A 21,735-nucleotide genomic window follows, 5' to 3' on the forward strand; every position below is an offset into this window, starting at 1 on the left:
GGGGGGGGGGGGGTGTATTATGGGATGTTTCCAGACGGGGAGGGGGGGGGATTATTATGGGATGCCGGGCCGGGCAGTGAGTGGGAAGTTCTGAGGGGAGGACGGATATTATGGGATGTCTCGATGGGGGGGAGGGGGGGGTTATCGGGGAGATGGAGGCGGAGCCTGTTGCCGGGGTCCCGGGGCATATTATGGGATGGAGGCGGGAGTGGGGCGTGGCCTGGCCGGGTTTTTTCCCCTTTAAGAGGCGGTGCCGGGGCCGGAGCCATTTTCCCTTCAGCAGCAGCAGCGGCGGCGGTGGCAGAAGAGCGGAGCGGAGCTGGGGGTCTGGAGCCGGGTGAGGAGCCTTGAGGGGACGAGGGCGGGCACAGCCTCCCACCACCTCCCGGGCCGCCCCCCCACACCGGCCGGCGCCCCCTCTCCGCCGGTTCTCGTCCGCGGCTCCCCCCGGAGCCGCGCTGTCCCCTCACGGGCGGCCGCCGGACCCGCCCCCCTCCCCCCCCCCGGCCCCCCCGGGGTTGTGTGGGGGGGGGGGGGGGGGGGAGGCGGGCTCCCCGCCGGGCCCTGCCGCTCGCTGCTCGGCCTCCGCCCCGGCGGCCGTCCCCGGGGAGAGGCGGCCCCTCGCTGCCTGCGAGCCGGACTTCCCCGGCCCCGCCCCGCCCCGCGCCCCCGCCCGAGAGACCGTGCCCCCCCCCCGCCACCCCCGCGCCGCGCAGCCCCGCTCCGGGCGGGGGCGCGGGAGCGGCGGGCAGCGGAGCGGGGCTGCGGGCGCCGCCGAGGCGCCGCCTTTTGTGCGGGGTCCCGGGGGTTAGAAATGACCTAGGGCTGCCGTTGCGGGCTGCAGGAGCCGGGAGGGTGTTCGTCCAGGGCAGCTGCGCTGGCTCCCTTGCAGGGGATGAGGTGCTGACTCAGTTTAATGTCCAGTGCCTTCAAAGCCTGCCTTGTCGCCACTCCGATCTGATACCTGCTGCCAGCGTTTCTGTTATCCGTAGGCTCCCAACGCAGTGAAGTTGCTAGCTAAGCTTTCTTGCAAGGATCCTCTTGGTAGCACTATCGCTTGGAAAACCAGAGTTCGTACCTGCTGTAACTTTCTCTTTTTCTTTTCAATGAAGTACTGGCTTGACTGGCAAGAAGACGACACCTTCTGTAAGCCCGGGCCTCCCCCAGTGTGGAGGACATGGCATCGGGCATTGGATCTCCGTCACCGTGCTCCGGGGGCAGCGATGACGACGAGATGGAGATTCTGTTGAACAACGCTATCCCCCAGCACCAAGGTATCGAGGGCCTGCAGGGCCCGTGTGTGAAGTGGGGTAATGCTCCTCTCACGATGGGTATGTGAAACGCGAGATCTGCGGGGGGGATATCACTTTTGACTCGGAGTCAGGCGTGCGGTTTTGATTTGGCTGTCAGAATCCTGGGGTGCAAATCGCGAGGCCCGTGGCTTCACGTCAGGTGGAGCTGACTTTGTGCCGAGGCATCGCAGGTGTCAGGGGCGCGTGCTTTGAGGAGGTGTGAGGGGTGGAGGCAGCGTGTCCAGTTCTGACAGGGTATGAAAATGCCTGCGAGTCTCATCTCTCATGAGTGGGGAGGGGAACGGGGGGCACTATGTGAAAGGGCAGAACGTCTGGCTTTTTCATCAGGGATCTCAGACCTGCTGACGTCCAGAGCCAACTGCCCTGGGCTGTTGCGTGACCCACTTTTTCTTCACCACACCCAATTATTGAGGCTTCTTGTGGTTCTTGCTCTGTGCTGTCTGCTCACCTTTGCTTTTCTTGTAGTCTTTGTACCTTGCCTTTTCCCTCTTGCTTGCATCCTCATCAACATCAGACCGGAGTTAAAGCCCTGGGTGCTCTTCTGTTTCTGGTGTTATCGCTGCATGTCCACAGAGCAAGTCCATAAACATCTGGATTCTCTGCTTCCTTGTAAAATGGAACGTGTATCCTAATGTGCTGGACTGTAAGACAAGTTTGACTTTTCTTACCAGGTCATGCTATATTGTTGTAGTATCCTATGAGAAAATGTTGCATCTGGAAAGGGAAAGTGATGTTAAAGGCTTCTTGGCTTTTTTGTTTGCTTGGCTTTTCCTCTTGAGGTTTGACTCTAGGTGCCTTCTGGTCCCGCTAAAATCTTAGGTAGGGGGAAGATTGTCAGTAAGCCTGGTAAGGAAAATCTTGGTGAAGAAAAACTTAAAATCATTGCGAACTTAAGAGCTTTAGGAGATGCATTGGAAGGGATGGGGCACTAGAGGCTCTAAATCAGAACTAGCAGGAGAGGAAGATGTGGAATCCCTGAAGGAACTGGTGTTGCAGGACTGTGCAAGTGAAGCGATACTAATCAGCTGGTGGTGTGTCAGAGATGCAGGGACCCCAAATTCTGAGAGCTCTACCTGTGTCGCCTCATCCAACCGCTGCAGCTTTCTTGACCTGTGGCTTCCTCAATCCTGCCCAGCTCCTGTGGTCAGGAGGCCATTTTCCCTTGGAGGGAGAAGGAGTGACTCTGGCTGTGTGCGATGGGCGGGGCGGCAGGGGAGGGCGAATGGCTGGGCTGCTCCCGCAGACTGCCACAAAGGAGCAGCGGGCTGCCCCTGCCCCGGGGGCCGCGGGGAGCCAGGCTGCTGTGGGGAGCCAGGCCACGGGGATGGGAGCTTGCATGTCCCTGCCCATGGGGTGAGCTTCCTAGCTGTTGGCATAGAGGGAAGGGGTCGGGGGAGAAAGCTGTGCCAAATCCAGATCAGATCCGAGCTGTGAGTAGCAGCTTACCTATGGAGGAGGCCAAGTAGTGGCTTACTGGACTCTACTTTGCATGCCGATGTTAGATGCTCTGCCCTGGTGAAGAGGTTAAGTAACTTCTCTTCTGGAGACCTGAGGACTGACAGAGTATCCTGTTCATGTTCTCCAATATATTCACTGTTTCATCTCCTATAGATGTGGCCATCTACTCTTTGCCCTTTCTTCTTCTTGTTCGGTTAAGGTAAACTTCTGGTCCTTAAGATCTGAGTGCAACTCTGCTTGGAGAAGGAATACTGTGGAAATAGGCTTTCTCAAAGAGAGGGAGAAAAATGTGTTATTTACCAAATGATTAAGTAGTATATGTTATAAGCAGTAACAGGGTGAGCAGTTGTAAATTTTTCTGTTTGTAAGTATGTAGCAGCTAGACAAATCAAGTGATATCGGTGAGAAGTGGGCTGCGGTATAGTGCACAGGTGTGGTTCGAAATTACATGTCAACTCTTCCAGAGCCTGAAGAAGAGCCGGAAGAAGAGCTTCTATCTGAGGCTGAAACACCCAAAATCAAGAAGAAGAAGAAGCCCAAGAAACTAAAGGAACCCAAAGTGCCCAAGCTCAGCAAGCGTCAGAAGAAGGAGGTGAGGAAAAGGATGTCTCGGATCACGGTCTATGGATGTGTGGCATGAGGGGACTGGCTTTGTTGTTCACCTACAGCAGCAATCCATTGTTTGAATCCTCTAGAGCTTGGGGAGAATGTGGCATTTAGTGCTTATGCAGGGTATTTTCTCACAGCTGCCTGACCTTCTCTCTCCCTCCCTCCCCAGCTGGGGGACAGCTCTGGTGAGGGCAATGAGTTTGTGGAGGAAGAAGAAGAGGTTCTGCGCTCAGACAGTGAAGGCAGTGACTATACTCCTGGGAAGAAGAAAAAGAAAAAATTAGGGCCTAAGAAGGAAAAGAAAAACAAAGCTAAGCGCAAGGAGGAAGAAGAAGAGGAGGAAGAAGATGATGACTCCAAGGTGAGAGGATACCCTGCTGATGGACTGCTTGTTCCTCGCTTCCATGTATCTGATCTCGGGGATCGGTGCTGTTTGTGACTGTGCATGATGTGGTGAAGTTCAGTTTTTTCTTCCTGTCCTAAATCTGACTGAACTGAATGCTTTCCCATCTTGCATGCCTTCCTCTCTGCTACCTTAAACACACCTAGGAAGTATATTGAATCCAAAGACTTTTCCCACCTCTGATGTTCTAGTGAGGCTGTGTCCTATGGTAGTGACAAGTGAAGGGGGGGTGGGTGGAAGTGGAAATCCCCCAGTCTTGACCCAATAGTCATCTGTAGATGGAAGGTGAATGATGAGGTATATGATGTAAACGTATGGAAGTTCTTTGTAGCGCATGTGCTTTTGCTCAGAGTTGCTGTGATTCTCTTTGCACAGGAGCCGAAGTCATCTGCTCAGCTCTTAGAGGACTGGGGCATGGAGGATATTGACCATATCTTCACAGAGGAGGATTACCGCACTCTCACCAACTATAAAGCTTTCAGCCAGTTTGTCAGGTGATCTGCAAGCCTGTAGCACTTGGAAGGACTGCTGAAGCAAAAAAAGGACTAGGTTTCTTGTTTTTGGAACCTCAAGGCACATTAGAGACACTAGCATCCTACCTAGAGCGAAAACTGAAGCAACACTAAAATAATTGTTTCACATCTTTTGTTTTCAGTGATTGAAAATGATGCAAGTCCATACTCCTAGTCCACTTTTTCCCCCTAATGTGCTAAATTCCATTCTGATCTCCAAATCCTGGAGCGTTTACCTCCACACTGTGTGAAGGATGGGAGTGGAGAGATTCATTGCTTGTTGAGATCAGAGATTAGAAAGGAATGTAGTTTGGGAGAGGAGTGCTGCTGGGGGCGGGGGGGGGGATGGCGTTAGGAGGCGAAAATCATCTAGACTTCAGGCTGGTTTGGTAACTCTTCCTTCCTTAACTGTACGCAGGCCACTTATTGCAGCCAAGAACCCTAAAATAGCTGTGTCGAAGATGATGATGGTACTGGGAGCCAAATGGAGGGAGTTTAGCACAAACAACCCCTTCAAAGGAAGTTCAGGTGCATCTGTGGCAGCTGCTGCAGCTGCAGCTGTTGCAGTAGTGGAGAGTATGGTGACAAACGTGGATGCTGTGCTGCCGCAGCCCCCTGTAGATGTGCCGCTCAGGAAAGCCAAGACAAAGGAGGGCAAAGGTGAGATGAAAAATCTGATGGGGTGGTAGAGAGTGAGTGTTGTCGAGGCAGTAGTCCTTCTGACTCACAGGCTCCTCTGTTCCTAGGACCCAATGCCCGGCGGAAGCCAAAAGCCAGTCCTCGTATTCCTGATATCAAAAAACCTAAAACAAAGAAAGTGGCACCTTTGAAAATCAAACTGGGAGGATTTGGCTCCAAGCGTAAGAGATCATCAGTAAGTGACCCTCCTTCCTTGATATTCTGAGGAGGAGCTGATGACGTGCCAGAAATGCTGGGATCTGGGTCTGATTGCTGTCCCCAGCGTGCGTGCCTGAGCAGCACATCTTTCTTCTTCCCTACCTCAGAGTGAAGACGATGATCTGGATGTGGAGTCAGACTTTGACGACGCCAGCATCAACAGCTATTCTGTTTCAGATGGATCTACCAGCCGTAGTAGTCGCAGTCGCAAAAAACTCAAAGCTGGGAAAAAGAAAAAGAAAGGTATTGATGCTTGCTGTCAGTTGGAGACAGAATTGCAGCTAAGTGTATAGAGAGATGAGAGGAATGTCTGTGCAACATTTGGGTCCTTATCAGCGTACTTGAGGGAGGAGAATCCTTCATGGAGGAAGGACCTGATATTACTTCCAGTAAGGAAAAAGTGCCCAGGAATTCTTTTTCACTTTGGTAGAGGAACAGATACAGTGCTGAGTTTTCCTGGCCTAAGCTGTACTTTTAATTTCATGGGTGGAAGGAGCCCCAAAGGGCTCTGTTTCACTTCTGTTTCAGTTTTTGCCCCCTCCCCTGTTTATTACAAGGATAGAGATACAGAATCCAAAACTCACTCTGCAACTATATTGTCTGTTGGTGCTGAGGGAGCACCAGCCATTGCTGCAAGAAGCTTGTATCTGCTGTGCCTTGTACTATTCTAACTCCCCACATCCTCTGCAGGTGAGGAGGACTCCACAGTGGCTGTGGATGGCTATGAGACTGATCACCAGGACTACTGTGAGGTGTGCCAGCAGGGAGGGGAAATTATACTGTGTGATACCTGCCCTCGTGCCTACCACATGGTTTGCCTGGACCCAGACATGGAGAAAGCCCCAGAGGGCAAATGGAGCTGCCCACACTGTGTGAGTACTGGATTCCCCTGAACTCGTTGTCAAGGGGGAAGGTCAGTTGACTTGACACTGTTCTTGAGCGCTAGTGAAGATAATCATCAATGCGTCAGTCTGATTTTTCTGATTTCCTAATCCTATAGGAAAAAGAGGGCATTCAGTGGGAAGCAAAGGAGGATAACTCCGAAGGTGAGGAGATCCTGGAAGATGTTGTGGGGGATGCTGAGGAAGAAGATGACCACCATATGGAGTTCTGTAGAGTCTGCAAGGATGGAGGAGAGCTGCTATGCTGTGATGCCTGTCCTTCGTCCTATCACATCCACTGTCTGAATCCCCCATTGCCAGAGATTCCCAATGGGGAGTGGCTGTGTCCTCGCTGCACTGTAAGTTTCTGCTGTACCACTCCTGCCGCTAAAAGAGCAGATGGATCTATTCCCTTTTGAACATCACATTTTCCTGGAAATGCTAGGTCCTCGGAGAAGGCTATTGCATTTTTGTCATAGTTTGCTGAGGTCTGGCTCTCTGTGGTTGGATGTAGCATGGTTGTTTTTGCTCCAGAGAGCAGGAAGTACAGGATTTCAGCAATTGAGTTTCATGAGGTTTGCCCGTGTGTGAAGTAGTTGGGCAGTCTTGGGTCCAGGATGCCAAAGCTCAGTTCTCTTGGGTCCTGTGTATATGTAGAAGCAGCACTACAAGTGCAAGCAAATTCAGCACTTAAATATTTTAAGCTGATACTGAGCCAAACGGATTTTTTGCTGCAGGCTCTGTAACGTCAAGCCCTTTCTTAGTAGATGGTCAGAAATTTCACACTGTTGCAAGACGTTGCTGAAATGAAGTATTATAAATGGCATTAGAGGCTTTCAGTAAGTGATGAGGACTTCTAAGATAATGAACAAAATGGAATCTGCTTCAGGGTGTATCCCTATGCTGGGCTGATAGTTCTACAGAAAAACACTTTCTGTACACTGGAGTTCTGGCTGGATGGGCTGACATTAAGCCCAGCAATTTCTGTATTTCATGTAGAACTTCTGAATCTTTTGTGCCCTGGGGAGACAACTGAATTAAGATTCTGAATTGGATTCCCTAGTCTTGGTTGAGAGGGGAGGGAGGATAAACTAGAGAAAGCTCAGGGAAATGCTGGAAATAAAGACGATGAAAGCTTCCAAGCCCAAAGAGCAAACTCAACCTGTGTAGTAAAGCTATAACTAAGGAAGAGAACTGTGACTCTTTGAACACTCTACTCCTCAGCACTTGCGGTTGCAATACTTGTAGTCTGATATAACAATCTGTCTAACTTTTTAGTGCCCTGCTTTGAAAGGAAAGGTGCAGAAGATCTTGATCTGGAAATGGGGTCAGCCCCCAGTTGGTCCCCCACCACCACGTCCACCTGATGCAGACCCTAATGCTCCTCCTCCTAAGCCTCTGGAGGGTCGGCCTGAAAGGCAGTTCTTTGTCAAATGGCAGGGCATGTCCTACTGGCACTGCTCTTGGGTGTCAGAGTTGCAGGTGAGTTTAAGACTCTTAGCCATCCACCCTTGTGATATGGTTATTTCTGTGGGTAGTTGCGGGGGGAGATACTTATGATCTCTAACTCTTTGTCCTGACTCCAGCTGGAGCTGCATTGTCAAGTCATGTTTAGAAATTACCAACGCAAGAATGATATGGATGAGCCGCCCTCAGGGGACTTTGGAGGTGAAGAGGAGAAAAGTCGAAAGAGAAAGAACAAGGACCCCAAATACGCTGAAATGGAGGAACGCTTCTACCGATACGGGATCAAGCCGGAGTGGATGATGATCCATAGAATCCTTAATCATAGGTAGGGAAGGAAGCAAAGACAATTTTTTCTCATTGAAATACCTGTCCCTGTGGAAGAGCAGAAGGATTTTGAACAAATGCCTTAGGTAGGGTTAAGGGAGAGCTGATGAGCTAAGCTGCATCGTGAATGAGGGGGGAAAACGGGAGTTCTGTTGTTTATATGACAAACATTGTTCTTGTTTCTGTTGCTTCATTAAGGGATCCTTTTCTTCTCTCCCACTTGAGTGGATTGAGTGAATGCTGTCTTTTCACTATGCTTAAGACTTACTGGTTTCTCCCTCAGTGTGGATAAGAAGGGGAATGTCCACTATTTGATTAAATGGAGAGACCTGCCCTATGACCAGGCATCATGGGAAAGCGAGGATGTGGATATCCAAGATTATGACCTTTACAAGCAAGCCTACTGGAATCACAGGTAGGAGAAAATATCTAGAAGTCACGTTCCTCTATCTCAACAGAAAGTATTTGAGTATGTCATTACCTAGCACTGCCTGCATATATGGAGATAGCAAAGAAGCATCTTCATGTTGTTGGTTCCTTATTCCTTTGGGCAGGAACCTTATACCTCTCCATCAGTTCATGAAGGTTCCAACTTTTGTTCTCTTGATCATACTTGAGTTACCCGATTGTCCCTCTGTTCTTTGTGATGGTTTTCCCTTGGACTATTACAAAAGCCATTGAACTTGTGTGTTCTTGGGACTGTCTCTGCACAGGGAGCTGATGAGGGGTGAAGAGGGAAGGCCTGGTAAGAAGCTAAAGAAAGTGAAGATGCGGAAACTGGAAAGGCCCCCTGAAACTCCCACGGTAGATGTAAGTTGCTGTTTACTGCTTTGGTGCCTTCTGATGGAGCTGGTTATTTCAAGTGAGGCTGGGGCTTGGTAAATGGGAAACCAAAGGGTGACAAACACAAGGCTTATAATTCCTTCCAGGCCTAAAAAGTAAATGTGTTCATACAACCTTCAGACAAAGGCCTCGCTTGTACACTGGAAGCAGACTGGCTGGCTATTGGTAGAAACAGATTTTAAAAAAAGAAGGTGGGGTGGCTTGACGGACACCTTCTGGCTTTTTAGGTATTGAGTACTGGGCTTAATCTGGTGGTTTTCATTGGAGTCTCCTCTACACTAGGGAATGTGTTGACTAGGAAAGAACTCCTGGCAGTTGTCTTGCTAAGGTAAATAATCTCAACTCTTCCTTCTTTCTGCTGTAGCCAACAGTGAAATATGACCGGCAACCTGAGTACCTTGATGTAACAGGGGGTACCTTGCATCCATACCAACTGGAAGGACTGAACTGGCTGCGTTTCTCTTGGGCTCAGGGCACAGATACAATCTTGGCAGATGAAATGGGTCTGGGAAAGACCGTGCAGACAGCTGTGTTCCTATATTCCTTATACAAAGAGGTGAGAGCCAAAACATAGCTGGGAGAATACTACCCAGGAAGATGCTGCTCGAGTGAGTGGATGCATTCATCTAATGCTCTTACTGGTTCTGTTCATAGGGCCACTCAAAGGGACCCTTCTTGGTGAGTGCCCCACTCTCCACTATCATCAACTGGGAACGAGAATTTGAGATGTGGGCGCCAGATATGTATGTAGTGACCTATGTTGGGGACAAAGACAGCCGGGCCATCATCCGTGAGAATGAGTTCACTTTTGAGGATAATGCCATACGTGGAGGCAAAAAAGCATCCAGAATGAAGGTACAGAACTCTGCTGTATTGCAGGCCTGAACTGGAAGAAGAGATGTACTAGACTGGCTTTCAGCAGCCAAGATTCAGATATTCTGAAATCCCTGGGAACTGACTATGCTTTTAGCTTTGCGGGGGAAATAACTACAAAATGATGAATACTGGGTATTTAGTTAGACTCCTTTTCCAGACTCTTTTAAGCACTTACCAGTCTGAACCATACAGCACTGAAGAAAAAGGGTGTTGACTAAAGCAATACTAGCTATAGGCAAGTCTCTTTATTCTTCTGCTTAATCTGTGAAGTTCTATATCATACTTCCTATAGATCTAAGTCAATGTCAGAATTGCCAACCTGCATGAACTTGACTCCTCCTCCTTACATCTCTATGAGGAACTGGCTGGTAGTAAAGCCACATCTAGACATCTGAGAAATTGTGTTCTGTGCCCAGACAGGAAGGAAGATCTTGATATAGGTGGCTGTTTTTAATAGAATTTTAGTCTAAGAATTTTAGTCTAGCTACCACCTTATTTTTTTACTAGGAAAAGTTTTCCCAGTGGCAGAGTTAAAATAGGACTCCTTGGTTTTGGTTTCCCTTGAAATTTATCTCCATGAAGTACTAACAAATTAAAATTTTTCTGGTAGACTATTTATGTAAGTCTTAACTTTTTGAGCTACATATCTCCAGGTCTTCCCATAACATACCTCTACTCACTGCTTATTTGTAAACTTGTTTCAAGACTTGGTTACTCTCCGTAAGTAGTAAGTAACAACAGGGTTGAAGAGACTTGTGTAAAACAAGTAATGGGGATTGAAGAACTGGAATGCTTGGGTAGCATTTTGAATCTGTTGACAGGAAACTGCATGTGAAAAATGGTTTTGGCATGCTGTTCAACCATGGCTTGTTGGAACAGCTTGGAGAGACCCTGCATCCACTTTGTCTTGGGGCATTCCCTTAGCTCATTACCGTGTCCCTTCTTCTTTTCCTTTGCAGAAGGAAGCTGCTGTGAAGTTCCACGTGCTTCTCACCTCCTATGAACTGATCACAATTGATATGGCCATACTAGGGTCTATTGACTGGGCCTGTCTCATTGTGGATGAAGCTCACCGACTGAAGAACAATCAATCTAAGGTACAGAAAAGCATAGGTAATAAGGTTTACAGGCATGGCATGTGTTGCAGAGATTGTTCAGAAGATTAGATTGTTCCTTAGCAAGTAAGTTTGTCTGCCAGCTCTTAGTCATATGTTTGACAGCAAATTTGACACATTATCTTAAAGGCGGGGAGGGGTGGGGGGAACAACCTTTATTTTGATTATTACTGGTAAGATCTTCACTTGTCATGTGTCTCAATCATTAAAACAGTTTCCTCTCTGGTTGAGTAGGCAATTAGTGTATACTGGAAAACAAACAGTTTTTTTCTTAAAAACAGGCTTTTCTGGAAGCAGATCATATACCTGTACCATCTCTATTCTGGAAGGGTTTACCCTATTGAGTGTAAAACAAGCTTCATGAGCACAATTGTCCTGCTTCCAGAGTAGTCTTGGTCTCTGCATTCATCTAGCTTTGTAGCAGAGCTAATTAGATGTTATAGAAATGGGAGAGGTGCGCAGGGGTGTTCAACAATGCCTGGGCAAATGCTGAAAGCCATACAGCTGCTTTCATACAAGGCTGTACCTTAACTAAGCTTGTTTTAATTCAGTTGAATTGACTGTACTTTCTTAATCCAGCCCCTCCCTAAGCCCTTGTGCTTTAATTCTGGTATTGATTTGTCTGTCTTCAGATGGATTCTAGGGCTTAGTACACTAAAAACAACTGTTACTGGAAATCTGGTTTTATAGGTTCTTTCAGACTATAAGAGAAAGTTGCCTCTTTGTTTAAAGAAAAAAAAAAACTTTAGCTTTTCAGATCCAAGTGTGAGGTATCTTTCCAGTATATCACAGCTGTGCTTGACATTCAGTTTCCAGATCTGCCCTAAAACTGGATGTTGTTCTGTTCTTAGAATTGAAATTATTGGAAATGGTAAAGAACACTTATCATACTCATGAATTGAAAGAGAATATTAAGTCTCAAGGCTTCACTTTGACTAAGTTGCAATTGGTTATCCACCAAGACCATTAAGTCTACCTTTTTCTTGATTGATTTCCTATCCCTTAAGGACAGCTTTAGGTGTTTGGATGCAAGACATCAGCTTTTTTGGCAGGTGATGCTTACCTACCAAAGAGTATCTTTTACAGATATGAGTAACTTCCATATTTGATTCCAAGAAAGGAATCCTTCTGGTATGATAACCAAAATGACTGGTGGTATTTCTTTTGATTTTGTTTGCCAGCTAGTACAAGCTACTCTCATACTGTTTGACACTGTGTTATGTTAAGTTTAAAATGAGCAAGCAAATGGCCAAGTTCATAAATTACTGCTTTGTCAATTTGTGCTAGTGAACACTGTATGCTTGCATTTTTCAGTTCAGTACCTTACCTGCTCACTAGTTCTGTCTGGAATTACTTCATTGTTGTGAAAACCAGCACAAATTACTTTAAAGACATATTGGCAAACCCTTAGCTCTTTCTCCTCTGCTTGTTCAGAACTCTGGAATGCTGCCAGGATTGATATGAATAGGAAGAGTGATTTAGTTCTAGAAGTCTCGAGGCAGAGAACTAAGAATGTAGAACACTAATTGAGAGGAAAACATACATAGTATAGCAGTCTGGAAAAGGCTGGGGGTCTGAAAGCTTGTAACATAAAAAAGCAAGGGAAAACTTCTAGCACCTGGTGGCTTGTAGGACTTGCTGCAGTCATTTGTTATGCAGAAGAGTGATCCGAATAAGATCAGTCTAGTGGCCTTGACTGGAATGGGAGCTACTTGGAGCTCTTATCCAAATAGCTGATACAATCTAAATCAAATCCTAGCTATTGTTCTTTTTCCTAGGACTTTTTTTTTTGTAGGACTGTGACTTAAGTCTCTGTGTCTCTCCCTCTTCCTTCCCTACTCTCTACTTTTCCAGTTCTTCCGTGTGCTGAACGGTTATTCACTCCAGCATAAGCTGCTGCTTACAGGAACTCCCCTGCAGAACAACCTGGAAGAACTGTTCCACCTGCTGAACTTCCTGACACCAGAGAGATTCCAGTATGTCTTGCAGTACAAGTCCAGGCAAAGCCTGCTTGTCTTGAAACTCCTATCCCCCTTTTTTTAACCCTTTTTCCGTTTGTGGATTTTGCTGAATGTCTGTTTCTCTGCAGTAACTTGGAGGGCTTTTTGGAAGAGTTTGCAGATATAGCCAAGGAAGATCAGATTAAGAAGCTGCATGACATGCTGGGCCCACATATGCTGAGGCGTCTCAAAGCTGACGTTTTCAAGAACATGCCATCTAAGACTGAACTTATTGTCAGAGTGGAGTTGAGCCCCATGCAGAAGTGAGTGTGGGGATGTATGGAGGATTTGCTGTGGAACTACTGTTGCTCTGTTCTGCAGTTCCAAAGAGGATGCTGAAACAGCCTTAGCCTCCTTGAAGAGCTTTCTGCACAGTGGATAGGAGGAACATTTCCTGCTGCCGCTGTAGTTGAGGGGAAGAATAGCTCTGTGGTCTGATGTAAGGGTTAAAGAGATAGTAACTGCCACTGGCAGAGTCTAGGTAGTTGCCAGGTAATGCCAGGAGCTGTACAGAAGTTAACAAAAGAGTATGTTAGTTGTTCTCGTGAGGGGTGCCGTGTGTGTGTGTGTCTATATATATATTTTTCCCTCTTCAGGAAATACTATAAATACATTTTGACAAGGAACTTTGAGGCACTGAATGCACGTGGTGGTGGTAACCAAGTTTCCTTGCTCAATGTTGTTATGGATCTGAAGAAGTGCTGCAACCACCCCTACCTCTTTCCTGTGGCTGCTATGGTACGTCCAGTTGCTGACTTATATAAGCAAATTCCCTGCTGGCTGTTACCAGGGAGACCGTGAGCTCCATGGCGAGTATGGAGGGATTCCCTTTTTATTCTTGTGCTTTTTCCCCATCTTGTATCCTTATGCCTTTATGTAGGCATCACATAGTGGAAAGCCTCTCCTTTTCCAGTAACTTTATTGACAAGTAGGAACATCTTTTGATTCACACAGGATGAGGGAGTCAGACTAGGGATTAAGTCAGGAAAAAAAGAAGGGATCTAGGAGTTAAATTGCAAAATAAGTAGCACAGGCTGGTACTGATGTTTTGTATAAGTAATGCTATGCATTGTGGTTGTACTGAGTTAAATGACTAGACTTGAGTCAGCATCTGAAGAACACAGCTAGGGACTGATATCAAGCAGAAGCAGTTTTCTTCTCTCACCACTCACTTTTTTTTCTTTTTAGGAAGCTCCAAAGATGCCAAATGGCATGTATGATGGTAGTGCTCTTATTCGAGCATCTGGGAAGCTGTTGCTGCTCCAGAAGATGTTAAAGAATCTCAAGGAAGGAGGTCACAGGGTGCTCATATTCTCTCAGGTGTGTGAGGGAAAACCTTAAAAGCTGGGAATTCTGTTCCTGAGGAAAGGAGCCTGTTGTTCTGGTATCCACTTGTCCCTCACTTTTTTTTGTGGTGATTTTTGATATGCAGATGACTAAAATGTTAGACCTTTTGGAAGACTTCCTAGAACATGAAGGATACAAATATGAGCGGATTGATGGAGGAATCACGGGCAATATGCGTCAAGAGGCTATTGATCGCTTCAATGGTAAGAATTCTCCTCTGTAAACTTCTTGCCTTGTATGTGCTTAGTGTTCAATATGGGATTGTTGATAGTGGCCTGAGTCTTCCATTGCTCTCCTGGAATCTTAAACTGGTAGTGATTCCCCTGAGTTTATAAAATCTTCGAGTAATGTGCTCTCCCTTGATTTGCCTCTGTTCTTTTTTACTTTTTCCAAGCTCCTGGTGCTCAGCAGTTCTGCTTTCTGCTTTCAACTCGAGCTGGGGGTCTTGGTATTAACTTGGCCACAGCAGATACTGTGATTATTTATGATTCAGACTGGAACCCCCACAATGATATCCAGGTGAGTTTGAATGAGACCACTCGCTATAGGGAGCCTTTGTGAGGAAGAAGGGAAGTGAAAACATCAGAGGGAGTGAAGGAATTTGAGACTTCCCTTCTAGAAATATGCAAAATTATAGCAGTGAGGATGGGTGGAGGTGGGAAGTGAACAAGTAGAGGATTCTTCCAGGGCATGTCTTCTCTAATGTTAAGAACAAACATGAAGGCAACTGGGAAACTTGTGGAGGTGGGTGGGGTGTAGCAGGCAACCGCTTGTGTTGCTCTAGACTGTTCTGAGTGTCTCCCTCTTCCAGGCCTTCAGCCGTGCACATAGAATTGGACAGAACAAGAAAGTGATGATATACCGCTTTGTGACAAGGGCCTCAGTGGAGGAGCGTATCACTCAGGTGGCCAAGAAGAAAATGATGCTAACTCATCTAGTAGTGAGACCAGGATTGGGCTCCAAGACAGGCTCCATGTCAAAACAGGAACTTGATGACATTCTCAAGTTTGGCACTGAAGAGCTCTTCAAGGATGAGGCAACTGAGGGTGGTGAGTGCCTGAGAGTAGAACTGAAGGAGGTGGGGGAAGGACTGAATCCTTATTTAGCTAGTAACTGTAGGCACAGTACTGATCAGAGCTCTACAAGGAGGTCTAGGGTGTCATATCCTCTCGTAGTCCCTTGAGATCCACATAGCAGATGTCTGTCTGTGCTCCTTCCGCAGGGGATAACAAAGAAGGTGAGGACAGCAGTGTTATCCACTATGATGACAAAGCAATTGAGCGCCTGTTGGATCGGAACCAGGATGAAACAGAAGACACAGAACTTCAGGGCATGAATGAGTATCTCAGCTCCTTCAAGGTGGCCCAGTATGTAGTTCGTGAAGAGGAGATGGGGGTGAGTATGAGGTGGATATCAGCTAGGGTTTTCTGGTGAACGGTATAAGATCAGTAAAGTAAATCAAGTTCTGATGCTTTTGAGGGCAAGTAGGCAGGCGTACATACATACCTGCCTGAGCAGATGTAACATAGGGCTCCGAATTGTACCTCTGTGTGGCAGGAGGAAGAAGAGGTTGAACGGGAGATCATAAAGCAGGAGGAATCAGTGGATCCCGATTACTGGGAGAAACTGCTCCGTCACCATTACGAGCAGCAACAGGAGGATCTGGCCAGGAATCTGGGCAAGGGCAAACGTATTCGCAAGCAAGTTAACTACAATGATGGCTCTCAGGAGGATAGAGGTACAAAAATGCACAGGAACCTGGGGGAGATGGGTGTACATATATGTTACTGGGAGAGTAACGGAGTAGCGTCTCAGGCTCACGTGCTGTTTTTCTTTCAGACTGGCAGGATGACCAGTCAGATAATCAGTCAGACTATTCAGTTGCTTCTGAAGAAGGAGATGAGGACTTTGATGAGAGGTCTGAAGGTAAGTTCTGGTGAAGCCAGAGTTCCTGGGTCACTTTCTCTGCATGCAGTAACAACTGGGACTTTGGATGCTTGGTCAACTTTGTGGTGCCCTTCTGCAAGGGAAGTATTCATGCAACAATATGCTGTGCGATGTCTCTTCCTTAGCTGCGTTTCTCTCTTCAGCAGCTCGTCGGCCTAGCCGCAAAGGCCTGAGAAATGATAAGGATAAGCCCCTGCCTCCTTTACTTGCCCGTGTAGGAGGGAACATTGAGGTAAGCAGTAGCAGGGATAGGTCTTTGAATTCTAGCTGCTTCTATATGGCTGTTTCCATATCTATCTTTCCGTCATTCTAGGTGTTGGGTTTCAATGCCCGCCAGAGGAAAGCCTTCCTTAATGCTATCATGCGCTATGGAATGCCACCTCAGGATGCATTCACCACTCAATGGCTTGTTCGGGACCTCCGGGGCAAGTCAGAGAAAGAATTCAAGTAAGTGCATTAGGCAGGGATGGCAACATCTAGCCCTTTTGAGGAAGAATGAAAAATGGCCCTCTTCTGGCCTTCTTGTAAAATACTAGTTTGTCCTTTGTAGGGCAATGAGGAGAGACTGGGGCCTGGGAGAAACTAGGGTATTGCTCCTAGTTCTCTTCCTTGGACATAATTAATCAGTCACCAAAATCAAATGCTTGCATAGCCAAGCAAGCAGATAATAATTCCTTCCAAGTTCTTTCCAGGCTTACAATTGCTTCTGGCTTAACATTAAGTCAGTTGTGTCATCTGAATGTAACAGTTCTGTAAGGAAACTCTCTTGAAGGGGGACTGGAACCTCAGAAAATTGTCATGATGGTTTAGAAGGCTTGGGGTGACTTCCATTATCTGGGAAGGAGTCTGGTGTGGAAGGGGTCTGTGTCTCCAGCTAACCTGTTTTATGGCCTAAATTACTTGTCTTTTAACTGCTCTAGGGCCTATGTCTCACTGTTCATGCGCCATTTATGTGAACCCGGAGCTGATGGTGCAGAGACCTTTGCAGATGGGGTCCCTCGGGAAGGTCTTTCTCGACAGCATGTGCTTACTCGCATTGGGGTCATGTCACTTATACGCAAAAAGGTAGGTGCCTGAGAGCAAAGTAGCCTCTTCTCTCCATACAGCTTCTAGTTACTGGGGTGCTGAGCTAGTAAGTTCTCTTCTTCCCCATCTATTTCTTTGTGTTGAGTGATCTCTCTCTTCTGTTTTGAGGACAAGTTTTATATGACTCTTCCTGTGATGTCTTTCTCTCCTTCTCTTGCAGGTGCAGGAATTTGAGCATGTGAATGGCCGCTGGAGTATGCCAGAATTGGCAGAGATAGAGGAGAACAAAAAACTTTCACAGCCAAGCTCCCCCTCTCCCAAAACTCCAACTCCTTCAACACCAGGGGATACACAGCCAAATACACCTGCCCCTGTCCCTCCACCTGGTGAGAGCTTCCCCCTTGTGAAATCCTGTGTCCTGACCTCATCCCGGTTTTTCCCCTCACCGGAGCTGTGGTGGTGGGGTCTGGGGGTGGACACAAATCAACTTACCTCTCGTGTTAGGAGGGCTGCCAACCAAATATATTTGCAAACCCTTAAAGGCAAGAGAGGACACTAGCTTTCCTTGGATGAACAGATATAAGCGAGAAGTCCTGTGTTTGTGGAATGTGGTTTCATCTTGAGTGATATTGGTCCCATTTGTTTGGGCATAATCTCCAGGAGTGAAGGAGATGTGTGCTTGGTTACAATGAAGGAAAGACCTTACTGATGGCTTTTCTCCTTCTCTTGTCTGCTGTGCTGCTGTGGGATGGGGAATATACAGAAGAGGGAGTGAAGGTGGAAGAAGGAGCCAGTACCAAGGAGCAAGGAGAGTCAGCTGAACCAGAGAAAGAGCTCAGTGCCTCTGCTACGGAAACAGAGGTCCCTATGGAGGTGGGTGTTGGGTTGCGTGTTTGCCTCATGCAATTGCAGATGTCTCTACTTCTGCCTACACTTACAGCTCTTGGAACAATGCTTAAAGACAATTCTCAGGTCCTCAGAGTTGGCCTAGCAGTTCTGTGCATCTTTGCTTTCAAAACTGATTTGTTTGTATTGTTTCCATGTGCTGCTTTGTCTCACTTCTCAATGATTTGTCCTCAGCAGTGTGCCCAGCCTGTGGAGACACCACCACAGGAAGCAAAATCCCCAGCGAATCCCACAGAAGCAGAAGAGAAAAAAGTAGAGGAACCAGAGGTGAAGGAAAGACCAGATGAGCCAATGGAGGTTGAAAGCAAAGGTATGTCTAGAGAGGTTGTTTAATACCTTCAACATGCACCAAAACAAACAAAATTACAAATGTCTTCCTGAAGCTGCATCTTCTCTACCCTAGTATTTCACCCTACAGAAACAGACATAATCAGTGGGGGGCAACTCCAGGACTTTGAACTGGGAGTCAGGGAACAGTTTTAAGTTTCACAGATTCAGGAACAAAGCCTTGTACTTGCCAGGTACGTCTCATGTTTCCCTTTTCTCCTGCAGCTGATGTGGAGAAAGTGGAAGATAGAGCAACTATTGAGAATACTCCTGAACCTCCTATAATCACCTTGGATGAGAAAGGTGAGTCATGTTCCATCTTCTTCCTGAGTCCATTTTATGCAAGGATTCATTGTGGTTCCAACTTGCTGTGTTGTCTGCTGTGTTCTTTCTAATGACTTTGTGTGTACAGATGAGAAAAAGGAGGATGATAAGAGAGATGTGGTGATGCTGCAGAATGGGGAGATGCTGAAAGAGTCAGTAGATGAAAGGCACAAGAAGGCAGTAAAGCAACGGTTCATGTTCAACATAGCTGATGGTGGCTTCACAGGTACCAGACATCTTTATATACCTGGAAGTATAAGGTACTACTTGTTTTTGTGAAATAGCTTTCAATTATTTCTGTGTATCTTACCTTTACAGAATTACACTCCCTGTGGCAGAATGAAGAGCGGGCTGCAACTGTCACAAAGAAGACCTATGAGATATGGCATCGGCGTCATGACTACTGGCTCCTTGCTGGAATTATCAAGTATCCTTACCCTGATAGACCAGTTTTCTCCCCTTGTACATAAACTGTTTACTGTGAAGGTGACTGTCTTGGGTCTGACTGCAGTACATTCAGTGAGAGTGTTTTTATCTTCTTTCACCAGAGTGAAAGTGGTGGTGGGAGGAAGGTTTTCCTGTCAGCACAGTTAAGATTTAGTAGGACATAGTTTTCATTCCTTTTCCTCGGCTCCTGTTCCTCCCCTCTCTGCAGCTCCTCTTGAGAACTGTATCTGCCTGAGCTGCGTATTCCTTTGTTCTCACTGCCTTTTGTTTGCCTGAGCTCATCCCATCTCAGTCATGGCTATGCCCGTTGGCAAGATATTCAGAATGATCCACGTTACGCCATCCTCAATGAGCCCTTCAAGGGTGAGATGAACAGGGGTAACTTCCTGGAAATAAAGAACAAGTTCTTGGCAAGGAGATTTAAGGTAAGGTGCTCTTTTCAGTGTGACAAGTGCCTTTCAGCTGGATGGGCCTTTAAGAACAAGATGATTGCCTTGTTGAGCTTGATGTTTTGATTTTTACTTTTTTCACCGAAGAGAAAGTTTCTGCAGTGCCTTTTACTTAAAAAAATAAGCTTGTCAAAATCATGTAGTAGTGTCATGATAGGAGTCCTTCTCTTTTGAAGTGGTGTTGAGGAAGTTGGTTCAATGCACTCTCCACTTCCCCCTCCTCCCAGTGTTGCTTCAACTGGCATGCAGGAGGCTGAAGGTTCAAGCAGCTGTTCCTACCACAAGTTCTGCGTGATGTGCTACAAACCATTCCATATGCCTAAGCAGAATTTAGAAGAGTTGAAAAAAGATTGGTGAAAGAGTAGCTTTCGGTCTGTCTAAACCTACTTGGGAGTGACTACCATTTAGCTCTGGATGTGAAGACCAACACAGATTAGGCCATGTAATTCTGGATCTTGGAACTAAACATTAATTTGATATAGTATCTCTGATCAGCTCTGCTGTAATAGTATTCAAATTAATTTCTCCAAATGTCCCTGATATGCTTAACTGTTCTTTAGATGCTTTTTCTAAGTAGCATAGGATACTCCTTACATTCTAAGGAAAAGCTTTATCCCAAACACTCCATACAGAAGGAGTAAATGAGCAAGCAATTTGGTCCTCAAAAAGCCTTTAAAAATCTGAGCCATCTTAGAGGAATAAGAATGAGTTTGTGGTAGTCTTTTTTATTAGACTAGACAGAGCCTGGTTTTCCTGTGTACCTGGCCTGGCTTAATGGAGCTCTTCATTGTTTTGTGGTATTTTAGGCCTTACTCCAAGATAAACAGAAACTGGTGAAAGGAGACTTGGGTGCAGAATCTCACCTTCTGAAGCAGCAGAGAACTAGATTGGGAGCAGACTGAGGGATGGTGCAAACAGGCTGCTTTTCCAGCCACTGTTGGAAGACTTTTTCCTCATTACTACCCTGTCTTGCAGCTCCTGGAGCAAGCGTTGGTGATTGAGGAGCAGTTGCGACGAGCTGCCTATCTGAACATGTCAGAAGACCCATCTCACCCCTCAATGGCTCTGAACACACGTTTTGCAGAGGTGGAGTGCCTGGCTGAGAGCCACCAGCATCTATCCAAGGAGTCAATGGCTGGGAATAAACCAGCCAATGCTGTGCTGCACAAAGGTGATTCTGTGTGCTAAGCAAGAGTGGAGATGTGTTTAGCATCGCTGCTCCATCCCCTCTCTTTCCTGGGCAGTGCCTCTCTATTCCTCCTTTGAATGTGTCCCTTTATCTTCTAGTTCTGAAGCAGCTGGAGGAGCTTTTGAGTGACATGAAGGCAGATGTGACTCGTTTGCCAGCCACCATTGCCCGCATCCCCCCCGTGGCTGTGCGCCTCCAGATGTCGGAGCGCAACATCCTCAGCAGATTGGCCAACCGCAGCAGTGAGCCCCCTCCACCACCCCCTCCCCAACAAGTGCGTACCACTACTCATCCCTAAGCAGGGCTGTCTAGGAGTGGAAACATCCCTGTTTAGGGGTCTATTGATGGAATAATATGGTGAGTATTGATTCACATTGTGTTTTTTGGTTCTACAGGTGGCCCAGCAGCAGTGAGCCCCCAGCCCAGTGCTGTTAATTTTTCGGCTGAGCTGAAGTGACCCTCCCTCCCCTACCCCTTCACACTCTTCCCCTCTGCCTGACATTCCTGACTGGGTGCTGTTTCCCTCCATGGAAGCTGCCGTGCAGGTCTCTGGGAGGAGGAGAGACTCCTTCCGCTGCAGCCAGCCCGTTGGAGCAAGGAGTGTGCTGAGGAGAGAGGGGGATGTATGATGGACTCTGTACATAGTGACTGGAGGCCGCAGCGCCACGTCTGTTACACGGAGAGCCTGGCTACATTGCTCGCTGCCTTGGCCTGGGATTCCAGTTATTTTTTTTGTTTTCTAATTTTATTTCGCGTTTGTTTACTGAGATGAGTGCACAGGTGAGACCAAGCAAAAAAAAAAAAAAAAGAAGCCAGGACAGAGACAAAGCTACCTCCATCAAGATCCTTTTTAATACAGAAACTGACCGGACTTGTCCACTAATAATAAAAAAAAAAAACGCCAACAACAAAACAAACAAAAAAACTTAAAAAAGAAAAAAAAAAAAAAAAACAGAGCAAAATCTTGGTAAAACTGAAAAAAAAATAAAAATTTCCTTGTATTTTATTTTGTCTCCCTTTAACGCTGTGGGGGGTAGATGCTGTGTGGGGAAGCAAGGGCGGGGCGGGCCCCAGG

General features: G+C 46.8%; 1 protein-coding gene and 1 non-coding gene across 7 annotated transcripts; both read left to right on the top strand.

The window, feature by feature from the left end:
- Window positions 1-229: 229 nt before the first annotated feature.
- CHD4 (chromodomain helicase DNA binding protein 4) lies at window positions 230-21,586 on the top strand. Of its 6 annotated transcripts, none has more exons than XM_035314100.1 (40): window positions 230-337; window positions 1,113-1,331; window positions 3,236-3,363; window positions 3,550-3,741; window positions 4,159-4,277; window positions 4,714-4,955; window positions 5,042-5,169; window positions 5,300-5,435; window positions 5,883-6,064; window positions 6,193-6,432; window positions 7,352-7,555; window positions 7,660-7,865; window positions 8,148-8,279; window positions 8,578-8,674; window positions 9,072-9,263; window positions 9,362-9,562; window positions 10,543-10,680; window positions 12,553-12,674; window positions 12,788-12,961; window positions 13,295-13,436; window positions 13,887-14,018; window positions 14,131-14,248; window positions 14,440-14,564; window positions 14,857-15,094; window positions 15,268-15,440; window positions 15,603-15,783; window positions 15,861-15,971; window positions 16,136-16,224; window positions 16,306-16,439; window positions 16,913-17,057; window positions 17,239-17,404; window positions 17,782-17,891; window positions 18,099-18,234; window positions 18,477-18,554; window positions 18,664-18,801; window positions 18,894-19,002; window positions 19,315-19,447; window positions 20,447-20,642; window positions 20,759-20,934; window positions 21,056-21,586. In XM_035314100.1, the coding sequence occupies exons 2-40, from the start codon at window positions 1,178-1,180 to the stop codon at window positions 21,071-21,073; spliced, it is 5,835 nt and encodes a 1,944-aa protein (XP_035169991.1). In that variant the 5' UTR covers window positions 230-337; window positions 1,113-1,177; the 3' UTR covers window positions 21,074-21,586. The 6 variants fall into 6 exon arrangements, with proteins under 6 accessions (XP_035169991.1, XP_035170002.1, XP_035170007.1 ...); XM_035314111.1 differs by having other exon boundaries at window positions 16,139-16,224; XM_035314116.1 differs by having other exon boundaries at window positions 15,885-15,971.
- LOC118161014 lies at window positions 17,432-17,575 on the top strand. Its single transcript, XR_004747826.1, has one exon.
- Window positions 21,587-21,735: the final 149 nt, after the last annotated feature.

Source organism: Oxyura jamaicensis, chromosome 1 (genome assembly GCF_011077185.1).
Source record: "Oxyura jamaicensis isolate SHBP4307 breed ruddy duck chromosome 1, BPBGC_Ojam_1.0, whole genome shotgun sequence".
Classification (NCBI taxonomy): domain Eukaryota; kingdom Metazoa; phylum Chordata; class Aves; order Anseriformes; family Anatidae; genus Oxyura; species Oxyura jamaicensis.